Source organism: Lonchura striata, chromosome 6 (genome assembly GCF_050655825.1).
Source record: "Lonchura striata isolate lonStrDom1 chromosome 6, ASM5065582v1, whole genome shotgun sequence".
Classification (NCBI taxonomy): Eukaryota; Metazoa; Chordata; class Aves; order Passeriformes; family Estrildidae; genus Lonchura; species Lonchura striata.
The window spans coordinates 15,010,495-15,022,757 of record NC_140708.1 but is presented as its reverse complement, the minus strand read 5'-3'; the positions used below and the strand labels follow the sequence as shown (position 1 = coordinate 15,022,757).

The window sequence follows — 12,263 nt, the reverse complement described above, 5'->3', positions numbered from 1 at the left end:
CCAGAGAGAAATTAGGTGAAGAGTACCAGTGTCTGGGCACAGCATTTTAGTGTTTACAGCCTAGACCAAAGGTGGGATCTAAACACATTAAGTGACCAAAAGTCTTTTCTTGCTTCTTTTCCAGGTTCCTAATCCACCCATCAACAGGTATAATTTACACCCAGCCCTGGGCTGTACTAGATGCTGAAGTGAACTCGAAGTATAATTTCTATGTGAAAGCAGAGGACACAGATGGGAAATACAGCTTGGCTGAAGTGTTTATCACCGTGCTAGATGTCAATGACCACTCTCCAGAGTTCAATGAAAACATCCAGGAAAAGACGATGATCATTGGGTCACCGGTGAAGATAGAGGTGAGCGATGGCACTGTGTGTCACAAAGCAGAGTGCTTTGGAAAAGCCTTGGCTCTGCTGTTTGCTCTCAGGGGTCATGATGAATGTCTGAAAGTTGCCTTTTCTTGCAGCTTTATTTTGCACATCCATTTGGATGTAACAAATGGATTAAAGTGTAGAATTATAGTATTTACTGACTGCTGAGAAGGAGAAATAATTCTACAGGCAGAATACAAAGTCTTGTTATAGTATTTGAACAATCAGCTGGGAGACAGTCCTGGATTATAGAGTGATCACAAGAAGCCCAAATAAGATAAGTGAATGAAAGTACAGGGTTTTGAACACATAACCTTCTTGACACCCCTTTGTGTTCAACCACACAATGTAGTTCCCTTCATTTTGAAGAACCATATCCAATAATCCAGTGTGGAACAGAAGGTGAAAAAATGCAATAGCAATTCCCAGGCAGAACATCCTGTATTACACACATTTAAATGCATATCATGAAGCCTGATCACACGACACCTAATGTTAGTAGAATAAATACTACAGCACAAAAATTAAGGCAGCTATAGTTTATGGCATGGAGCTAGTCCCATTGTTCTGCATCACTCCACATTTGTTCCCCACACTGTGTGAGAAGCCCCCAGCTGAGGACCATTTACATTCCACAGATAGTTTACGGTTCAGTTTTTCCTCTGATTTTATTTCATCTCAAATAGAAATAATTTACAAAGAAAGGAGCCTAGTCCTGCTGGTTTTTACTAGAAAATGGAGCCTAGCTTCCAAGATGAAATGAAAGAAGCCCAGTCATGGCATAGATACTATCAAAAGTGAATGCTCAGAATGTGTTTGTCCTCAGGCAAAGATACAAACAATAAAACCTTTGTTTTTCACACTTCCCCTACCAGGCTATAGACCAAGATGCAGAAGAACCCAACAACATTGTGGATTATTCCATCATGCAAGCAGATCCAGCCAATGTGTTTGACATAGACCAAAGCACTGGGGAAATCAAGCTGAAATCCTATATCCGATCTTTGGACATCATCCACAACATCACAAACAATAAAGACTGCATATGGTCATTGGTGGTCCAGGCCAAAGACCGAGGCTCCCCATCCTTCAGCACCACAGCAGTTCTGAAGATTGACATCACAGAAGAGGTAAGCAAATGTTTTAGAAAAATCCTTATGGGAGACAATCCCTGAAAGGCACCAAAGAGTAGACATTGCTTACTCCATTTCTGGGACTTCTTTGCCAGCTCTGTTTTGCACAGTATTTTTATAGCCTTGTGGTGAAGTTGGATTTTACAACCACAAATGTGAAACATATTTTGATCAGAAATATTGCAAAGGTACAAAGGTAGGAGTATAATGTAATTGGAAGATGAGTTTTTTGTTAGAGATTCTTAGATATGAATTAAGGTACATAGACTTCTGAGAGTGAAGCTAAATCCCAACTGCTAAATTTCTGTTGTTTTATCATTCAGAAGAAAAAAAACCTCTTTTTTCCTTAGAAAAAGTGAGTGGAAAACAGCTGGTGTCAGAGTGAAATAAATCAGAGAAATCAACCCAAGTGACATAGAAAAAGTGAGAAAAATACAGAAATACTTTAAAGTACATAGAACTTTGGATGAGAGTTTAATAATTGCAGTATTATTAGCAGATGAAACAAGAAGACTCTTTTAGAGTCTTGCACATGTAGGTTGAGATTTTCCTTAGTCCAGCTTTTATGTCAGCTGAAGAACAAGCAGCGATTTATGGTGTGCAGCACACGCTTGCACGATTCTTATTTATTGTAACTGCCTTGCCATTCCTTTAACTAGGTACCAGCAGGGAGGAAATGGGCTTTAAAGTAAAAGAGAAACACATCATTAGCCTAACAGTCTCTGGCCACACACATAAACTGGGCAAAGATGTAAATCTCATCCTACAGACAGCAGCTGGCCTTCTCTTTGTTTGGTCGCAATACTCCCACTGCTCTTAGGTCTGTTATAATATTTTTCTGTTTTCTCCATCTTCTGTTATTCAATTGATACTCCGTGTGAGGCACATTCATATGATAGGTTTTGTACATAGTTCAGAGCCTGCTGGACTGCCAGGGCAGTGCCTGGCATGGGGCTGCCTTTTGTGGCTGGCCAGCCCTGTGGGCATGGGCTGAGCTTGCTGCTGCAGGCTCTGCCATGCGGAGCTGGGGGGCTCTGCATGCGGGGTGTCGGTGGTGAGTCCACAGATTTAGCTGCTCGTACAGATACAAAGGATTAACACTTAACACTTGGATTTCTCATGGAAATGAAGTTTTGGTGGGTTTTATACTACAAACAAGAGTTGCTGCCCACAGCCAAGAGTGGGAGTACTTGCCCTCCCTGCCTTGCTTCCAGGCTTCTCACAGGCTGCACGTTTCAGGAGTGCATGGCAGCAGGTGCACCCAGGCACAGTCCTCAGGCATGTCCCTGCTGGTGGCCACCAGCCTTCCCTTCCCTCCTGGGTGAGATGGAAACCTCTCTGTCAGCATGTGGGGCTGATGGGTGTGAGTGGAGGGAGGGTGTCCCACACTTCCCCTGCTGGGGGACAATGTCCCTGAACCAGCTGATGAAGGACAACTGTAAGGAAAACAAACATAGCTGATACTTTGGGAAAAGGAGTTTCCTGAATTTCCTTCTAATGCTGAAGCAGTAGCAGTACCTGGTGAAAGATGGTGTCTTGTATGAAGTCCCCTGTCTGCTCCCTTTTCTCCCCCTCCAGGGGCACATATTTAGCACAAAGTGAGGGAGAGCCCTCCTCATAAAGTCTAAAGGGGAAGCAGAGAGCATGTGATGACATGGATTTTCTCACACACACGTTTTTTCCTTTTTCCCATGCTCTTCTTGATGCCAAGTCCCAACAGAGAGTCTGAGATAGCAACAGCATCTTCTCTCTTTGAATAGGTTTCTTCAGCATGATCTGGGCTACTAATCTACTGTCACATCCTCCATAACCTTTTGTATATGTGTCTATTACTTCTTCCATGGCTTGTAATGATTTGGGTTGTTTGGGTTGGGGGAGTTTTTTATCCCATAGCATGCCATCTTTTTTGCAGAAACAGATTTCAGTTTGCAGGTATGTGAGCTGCAAAACCCTTGGTCATTGCCTTTGTCCCAGGGACAGCACAGTCACTGCTAACACTTTGAAGAAAACAATCTCTTGGTGTAGGCATATTGCATACACACTCTCTCTCTCTCTCTGAGGCTGTTACAAATATGCATTTCATCCCTCTGTGCTCCTGCTGTACAAAGGCTCTTATTTCACTGTTTGGTGGGCATTTATGTATTACTGATTTTGGATAAGGAGGATATTTTTGAATGCATCCTCTAGAGGTTTCCTGCAGTGTTAATCACAGTAAGTAATTAAACAGGCATATTTTCTGATTAACGTTTACCATTGCAATTAGCACAAGTCTGTGCCCTTCGAGATGGATGCCTTGTGGCTAAGTTCAACAGTATTGCACATCAAAAGAACCTTCTCTTGGAATAATACAGTGCTAAAAGTATCCAAAGGCCTTTTAATTTAACTAAGTCTGATTTTATGGAAATTGGTATTGAGGGGCATCTGTTAATATCCTATCTTTTCACAATAAATAAAAGATACCCTTTCACAGAATAAAAAACATGTGCTGGAAAAGACAGTCTTTTTCCATCCATATGTCTCACTCAGAAATCTATTCCTGCTGCCTGATATTTTCAGAGAAGGCTGATTCCCATTCCTGTTCCTGAAAGTTGGCCTGATGGGGGCATCCCTCAGCCTCTTGATAATTCCACTGAGGTTCTGGAAATGTAGAGGGGGGGTTTATTTACACCTCCTCACAGACTGAGCCTTAAATCTATTTTTAGACAGCATAATCTGTAGTTCTTAATAGCTTTGACCACTCATTTAGACTTCTAAATAGAACTGGTGAGTCTCAGTTTTAGATTCTCTTAACTGAAATGTTCAACAAAAATCTTTGAAGTAACATGGAGATGTTTTCCTCTCTCATATTAATGGCAACCACGGGAGCTGTGGTTGATGGCACTGAACAGCCCTTGCCACATTTGCAGAGCAGTTATCCTCTTCTTTCCACAGTTTCATGGACCTGAAAAAAATATTAGTTTGATTTGAGAAGCCTTGCTTCATGCTGGTGTTTGTATTGCAAAGTGATGCAAACACAGCCTTCATAAACAATGATAGCACTGAGCTTTGGGATGAGCACTGCAGGGCACTGGCATTCTACCTTGGATCAGGAGTCACTTCTGCAGCAAATCCCCTGATCATCCCCATGTACTGTGGGATGGCCTGTTCCTCACATAGCTCAAAGGGTGGACTTCCTTCAGAGGAAAATGTGTCTTGGGAGCACACCTAGTGTGCCTGGGTACCAATAGGCAGTCCCTCCCTGCAACTAGGCTAGAACAAAACCCCAGAAACCCTGAATGTGTGAAGTGGGCTCCTCAGAACCAGCTGGTTCATTGCACAGATTGTACAGATCCACTTGCTCAAGTTAACACAGCCCAAGTTGTCTTTAACACGATTATTGAAACAAACATTTAAGATTGAGTCCAACTGTTAACCCAGCACTGCCAAGTCCATCACAAAACCATGTCTCTTAAGTGCCACATCTAAAAATAATCTGCAATAGCTTGGGCTCTTAACAGGTTTGCCTACTTAGACTCCTAAATATATCTGGTGAGCCTTAGCTGCTCTTGTGATGAAGAGCTCAACTGCATTCCTTTTGGGTCCAGCTTTTGGATATTTGGCCCACGTGCTCTGTTCACTGCAACCTATGCATTAGGAAAGTCTCTTGAGAAGCTACCACAGCCAAAAAAAACAAAAAACAAAACAAAACAAAAAAACAGCAAAGCATAGTCTTCTGTGGGCAGTGGAATTTTAACTCCTTCATGTCTGTTAAGAAGGAGTGTTTCTTCTAGGTCCTGGGCCAAGAGATATGACAGCTTTCATTTAGTCATATATCTGCTTTTATTTTATGTGTACCATGCCTTTTAGGAAAAAACAACAGCTTCAGCAATTGCTAAGTGGCACTGTTTGTTGAGCTGACTACATGGCACTGCTGGTAATCAACACAAGGATTTGATGTTTTAAATGTGCACTTCCCATAAGTCTCTCTACAGCCTGGCTAAGATGATGGCATTCCTGGCCTGTATTGCAAGTTATTCCTTCTATTTATCCTGCCAGTGTCATGGCCATGACAAACAGAAACTCTCTCACTGTGTGCTTACAGAGTGCCTGATGTTTTTATGCAGAACAGTTGTTGTCCAAGGCTAATTCCAGGCAAAGCTTTGTATAGTAGAGGTCAAGTAACTAAAATAGAGGCTGAACCAGCTAGCTGTTAATGGGTTTAGTTTTGGTATTAATCGTCCCTTCATCATTGGAAGCTCTGAATAGATGCCAGATTTTCTGAGACCAGGCTGAACAAAGCCAAATGTCAAAACTCTCCTTACAATTTTTATCTGTCCTTACCTCTGCAGCTGTAGAGCACAGGCAACATGTACTTCTGTCTAATCTCATTTATTCAAGGTTTTCAAATAGCTAGTCAGATACTCTTCAGCCATCAGTGCCTTCCTATAAGACAGATCTTGACAAAACTCATAACAGGTGGACTCGGGTCGTGTACTACTTAGCAGGGTTTATCTGACACTTAATTCATCTGACTTTTGCATGAAGTTAAGTAAGACAGGGTAGAATTTCTGTCATCTGATGGGATTTAAGTACAAAGAAAATCCATGGAATGCAGAACAGCAAAGCTAATGTAAGTCTAAGCTCCACCAAAGCCACGGGCTGCTTTGCTTTTGGTTTTAGGTCCACTCCTAATTAAATACTGGAAGAACTCTCTGTACAGCAAAATGATGAAAATTTGTCCCCAGCTGCCCAGTGACATGGTCTGTCAATTCACTAGCATTTCTTTGCCCCTTTCTTGTTGGCAATGGGATACATTCAGGGTAGGAGAAGAGTGGGCTTGATAATGTGTTTGAGATAGGTTGTGAAAAACAAAAATTAAGACAAGGAGGTGTTTATTAGCTAATATACATGCCCTAAGTTTATTGCTGTGACACTAATGATGAGAGGTACTCTGAAGCACACTCTGGGATACCCCACAGACTGGGGAGGAAAAAGAGATAGGCATCCTAGATTAGAGTCATACAGGGAAATCCATCTGATCCACAAGTCAGAGGTTCAAGTCCAAGCTGCTGACAAGGTTCTACTTACACACACTGTCTTTGATACCTATTTTGGCATATGGTGACTACTGCTCCAGAGGGGTCCTTTTCTCCCCAGTGACCAAAAGCTGGGAGTTTAGATCTCTAATTAAAATACAGATCACTAGACAGGCAAAGTTTGGGTGAGGATTCCCTCTTGTAGTCAAAGACAGGGGACTAGGGCACAGTGGACAGCCCTGTCTTTCTGCAGCCACACATCACTTTATGACCAACTCTCAGTAACCAAACCTGCACGTGACTGTGCCATTTCTGAATGATCTCCTGGCCTTACGTAGCACTACTGTCTGTTCAGACACCACCTGTATTCACAGTGAACTTCTCCTGGGAATGCAGTCCAAGGATAGGCTACCACGCCCTGAGTAAGGGTGATCTATGTGCCATGCCTCTAGCCTTTACTCCCCAATCAGCCAGCTGTTTATATGTGCTTCCTAACTTCTTTTACTGCTTCTGGATTCAGTTCAACATCATTGCAACTGCCTCCTCTCCTGTGCCTAGTTCAACACTTAGCTCCCTTTATTTTATAGGCTCTCTATCCTGTACACATTTCAGCCTAGTTCCCCAGTTGTATTTATAATATATACTGGCCTCTTTCAAATGTAAGCATGTGAGGGTTGACCATTTCTCTTATTTTTGATATTTCCAGATCAAGTCCAGGGTAAAATCCTATATTTTAGGCCTCAAGAAGCGTCCATGGACAATATATGGAATATGCATGAGTGGCGTCCTTTCCACCATTTCTGTTACAATGGTGATCTCCACCATCATGTACTGGAAAAGTGTGAAAAGATCCAAGCTCCACCCGCAGGGCAAAATCCGCAAAATTATACGGGGACCTCCAAGACGTACAGTGTGCTAAGCTGGAAAGTGAACTGGCCATTCATTTGTCCTTAATATGCCATATGTAGCTTATGTCATTGCTGATTTCTTTTCTTTCTATAAACAAAGCTCTTTAACTCTACTTACCTCCCCTACCTCAAAGAGTTTTGTTATGTCTGTAAAAGAGTACTTGAAAACAGAATGCAGCACATATCTGCTAACTACTCGTTTGTACACTGACATTTTATAAGCAGAAGCTTTCTCCTAATCCTTTTCAATGCCATGCTCAGTAATTGAGCCAATTATTTTCTTGTTCCATTCTTGCAAGTTAAACACTATGGTGACATGCAGGAATCTGCCCTAATTTGGTGGCAATGCTTCTGTAGGCTTTGTGTTCAAGTCATCTACCTCACAATACTATAATGTTTACCCAGTCTCCAGCCCTATCTAAATTCTCCACCACTTGACTGAACTGGCTGTGTGACTCTCATATTGTTTTTTTAGAGACAACTTCCATCAATCAGCTCTACTTGTAACATATTTTGGACAAATGAAATTTCTGGGTCACTGTCTGTCCCCTAGAGTAAGTCACGTGTTTTCTTTGTACTCCTTTACAGACTCTTCACAAAGGGCCTATGGCCGCCTTTTTGATGCAAACTAAAGATAACCCCATGAAAGCCTTAGGAGTGCTAGCTGGTGTCATGGGCATAATGGTGCTGATAACTATCATGATCTCTACTGCCATGTTCTGGCGCAACAAGCGGTCCAACAAAGTCATGCCGGTGAGAAGGATCATAAAAAAGAGACAGATGCCGCCATCCCGGGCAGTCAGGATGGAGTGGCTGAAGTTCAAGAGGCCCAGCAACGCTGCAGAGAAGTTTGTCGTTGAGGAGGACACGAAGAGCCTACACAATGAGAACAGCAACAATAACATCCAGGTTGTCCCCGTGCCGCCAGCAGCGCCCCTGCCCCCGCCACCCCCTGCCCTGGCTCCCCGGGGTGATGCCCCAGGGTGGCGGGTGCCAACCGTGTCCGGGTCCCTCACCCCCAAGCATATAATCAAGCCACCAAAGAAGAAAGGTCACAGCAGCACCCACAACGCCCTCGTGTCAGAGCTCAAAATGAGGTTTGAGAAGAGGAATGCAGCTTTTGGGGAGCCCCACATCTAGGTGCTCTCAGCAGCCCCCAGAGATGGCAGACTGTGGCTGGGCATGGATGTTTTTACTTGCTGTCTCTTCCCTGTGTCTGTCAGCACCCTGTGAACCAGAGCAGCTGCTCGCTGTGATAGCCACCCCTCACCTTCTGCAAGTACCATCGTGACTGCAGCTCCCTCGGCCGTGTCCCGTGGGCCCTCCCTGCAGCCGTGTCTGACCACGGTGCTGAGCGCACCGGCCACAGCTTCCCCAGGTGAACAGGGACTCAGGCTGCCCCTGGTTTGAAGGTCTTGACCCAGAACTTGGGTTTTCAAACAAGATGCTCTGCAGCCAAGGCCCTGGTGGATGCTTCTTCTGACCTGGTCTGGCATGTGGGTTTGAGGTGTCTGAAAATCCATCACTTCAAATCCCAGACCCATTTTTGAAGATGTTGGCCTGGCTGTGGCAGCAGCACTGAGTCAAGGTGCAGGTCTCCTACAGCAGTGACACTGCCCTGTCCTGTGCACAATGTGCTTTGCAACAGCTGGCGGAGCGATGTGCTCATGGCCTGAGTACCTTCATTCCCAAAGGGTAAGCGGGCAGGCTTGGAGAAGTTCTTTGTTTTCCTGCAGCTTATGCTGGGCTTTGCCAGAGCACATTGCCATGATGCTGTGCTTTGCTTCTGCCCTGGACTTGCCTGCCGGGAAGGGATGGGATGGGCACCTCAGCCTTCCCTGGACCAGCAGGGACAGGATTTGAGCACAGAAGTTCAATAGCAACACTCAGCATTGCCTCCTGAGACTGCGCCCCAAAAGAGCGGGAGCCCAGCAGGAGAAGGACATGAATAAAAACACTGGGAAGACAAGGTAAAACTGAGAGGCAAACGATAAGCAGAAGACAGAGACAAGTACTGGAAAGTTGCATATGTTGGTCAGGGAAGTGTCTGGAAAGGTCATGTGGTGTTGTACACTGCTAACAGAAAGTGTCAAGGAATATATTTCATCACCTCCTCTGGCTTGTTGCAGGGACTGGTGTGTGCAAAAGGAGTTTTCCATAAAAAGTTCAGGTATTTCATATCAGTATTTTTGAGTGAATTACACAACAGTTGATGGGGGAGGACTGGCAGGGCAGCTGACAGGTTTTTTTTCCTGTTACATGACAGTAAAAAGGACCCAAGAGCAGAGCACATTTCTCACTGGACCTACCCCACGGACTCCCCCTCAGGTTGGTTTCTGAGGAGATGTTTTTTAGCTGTTTCCCATCCCCTGGGGAGAAGGCAGCACCAACCAAGCTGGCTGGGGAGCAGCACCCTGCACCCTCTTTCTGAGACCCAGCCCTACAGAAAAGCTGTGCTGTCATGGTGCCAGGAACATCAAGGTGGGGAGCACACCTCGTTAATTCAAGGGTTCATGAGAGTTCTCCAGCTGTCATTTCAGCTGAACCAGCAGACCTGGTCCTCAGGATCTCATCTCACTCCAGTAGCTGAAATAATTCCCCTTTTTGCACCAGGACTTCCTCAGTTTAGAGGATGGCTGGTTGAATATGAAATTATGCACTTACAAGGAAAATCTTGTATTTTTTAACTTCAGCTCAATCTACCTAGAAGCCAATAGTGCTCGTTGCTCATACCAGCAGAAGCTGAGCCAGCAGCTGTAGCCAAGAGGTGCAGGAGAGTCCCAGCTGGGAGCCATGGCAGGAGCGCTGCTCCCAGCACCTCTCCTGTCACATCTCTCATCTTCTCTACTGTTTTCTTGCTTATCCCTCCTCCTGGGGCACTGTGATGTGAGGCCAAGTTCTCACCTGTCCAGTCCCCTCGTCCTTGTCCCCTGGCCATAAGCTGGCCGGAGGGAGGGGACATGCAGCTCCTGACCCCAGTCCTGTTGCCCTGCCTTCTGCTGGCTGAGTTTCCACAGGTTCTGCAATGTTCCCCCAAGTTCCTGATTTATTCCCCATTCTACCGTCTTCCCAGTGTTGTGTTATTGCCAGTATTCAGTGTTCATTCTCTAATGAGGAAAGCCTATAAAGACCATTCAATTAGTCAGATTTAACAGGAATTACAGGCTTATAGTCTTAGAGATTATATTTAAGAGGCAATAAAGATGTTTTATTAATATGTTGTGAGACTCCCAGTTACTCTGTATTTCAACTTCAAGGGTTTTTTTAATAAATAAATTTTTTAAAAATCTGAAAAAGGTGCTTCTGTGTGCTTCTGCTGGCAACAACGCCCTGTGCACACCTATTACATCACCAGACAGCCACAGGCAGCCAGGCCACTTTTTAGGATGGCCAAATGAACCCTTCTGTGGGCTGTGAGTCGGGAGAGGGGCTCTGTGGTTTTTGGACAACGCCAGGCTGGAAGGAGGGGAGGTGAGGAGCTGGATGCCATTGGCACAGGCCATGGGCAGGGTCACAGAGAGCCCCTGGCCGAGGTTCCGTGGTACAGCTCACTGCAGCATGGTCCTGGGGCAGGGAGGTTCAGTCTGATGCCAGTGGCCAGTGTCTGCAATTTGTGATGAACTTCCTCCACATGGTCAGGGGATGTTTTGTCTTGCCCTGGCTATTTCCTCACTGTGGTGCAGCAGCTCTCTCCAGTCTCTGCAGTGTGCTGTTGTCCCTCCCTGCTCACTGGGGTGGAATAAGGCCAGTCACTGCTGCCAGTGCTTTGTTATTTACTCCTCACCACAGCCCCACATTGGTCTTCAACCAGCATCAGCTCATGCCTCACTCTGTACTAGCTGTGTCTGCGGGTGGCTTTCTCAGGACAAGGTTTTTCTGCTTGGCCAGCTGCTGCTGCCCCTTCCTCACCACTTCAGACCCCTGTGATTTGTACTGAAGCTGCCTGGCCTCCTCCATCCCTGCAGCCAAACCCTAGAGCTCCTTGGAATCCAGGTTTCTTCTCAGTTTGTAACTGTAAAAGGCCAGAGATGAAGCAGAGGACCTCTGTGTATTCTGAAAACCTGTCGTGTTTATTCCTTTGACACTAAAAAGACTGACAAGACTGGGAAGTCCTGTGAAGTATTAACAGCGAGAGTCAGCAGTGACGAAACAGAGCTCTGTTCAAAAGCTGTGCAGTACGGTACAGCAGAAGGAGATGCTGGGAGAGGAATCATAGGTCCTGAGGAGAGACAGCATGGAAAACACACACCAAAAACCAAAATACAATTAGAAAGCCAAGCTACCACAGCATGAAGTTCACAACAGCTGGGGTGTCTACTCTAGGTTTTTCTTTTCGAGATTATCTGTAACACATATAACAAGGGCTGTGGGTCTGTGGGCCACATGCTTTGGTTGTGCTGGAAAGCATGAGGTCAAAAAAGAAAAACAGTAAGTCACATGTCCTCAGACCTCTGAGAATCACAGCACTGAGCTGCTTCACAAGCAGGAGGCAGTTGCTTTTACATGCATCTTTGGGGTTTTTTTGCCTCTAGCAAAGAGGTGAGCTTTGGTTTCAAAGCAGCAGGATAGGCAGGCACCTGTTTGCACTTAGGGAATGTGCCTGGCTTACATCTTCAGCTCCTAAACCTCTCTGCTCCACTGTGTTCTCTGCCGCTGTCCACTTATCCCACTAGCCTGGTTCAAGCACTTGCACTTTTCCTGTTTGTGGCACAACCAAAGCTGTGAATCTCTTAGGGCTGCGTAAACCTTAAGGAGGAGTAAGAAATGAAGAAAAAAAAAAAAGGAAAAAAAGGAAAAATCAAAACAAACAAAAAACCCACCCCCTAACCAACAGCTATG

At 45.1% G+C, this 12,263-nt stretch overlaps 1 protein-coding gene across 2 annotated transcripts in view; it reads left to right on the top strand.

Moving 5' to 3' along the window:
• The window catches only part of CDHR1 (cadherin related family member 1), a 47,390-nt gene extending 35,168 nt beyond the window's left edge, over positions 1-12,222 (top strand). For both annotated transcript variants that reach the window (XM_085582406.1, XM_021536139.4), the window contains exons 15-17: positions 125-353; positions 1,244-1,498; positions 8,013-12,222. In XM_085582406.1, coding sequence (XP_085438532.1) covers positions 125-353; positions 1,244-1,498; positions 8,013-8,564 — 1,036 coding nt within the window. In that variant the 3' untranslated portion in view covers positions 8,565-12,222. The remainder of the gene's footprint in view (positions 1-124; positions 354-1,243; positions 1,499-8,012) is intronic.
• The last annotated feature ends 41 nt before the right edge of the window (positions 12,223-12,263 follow it).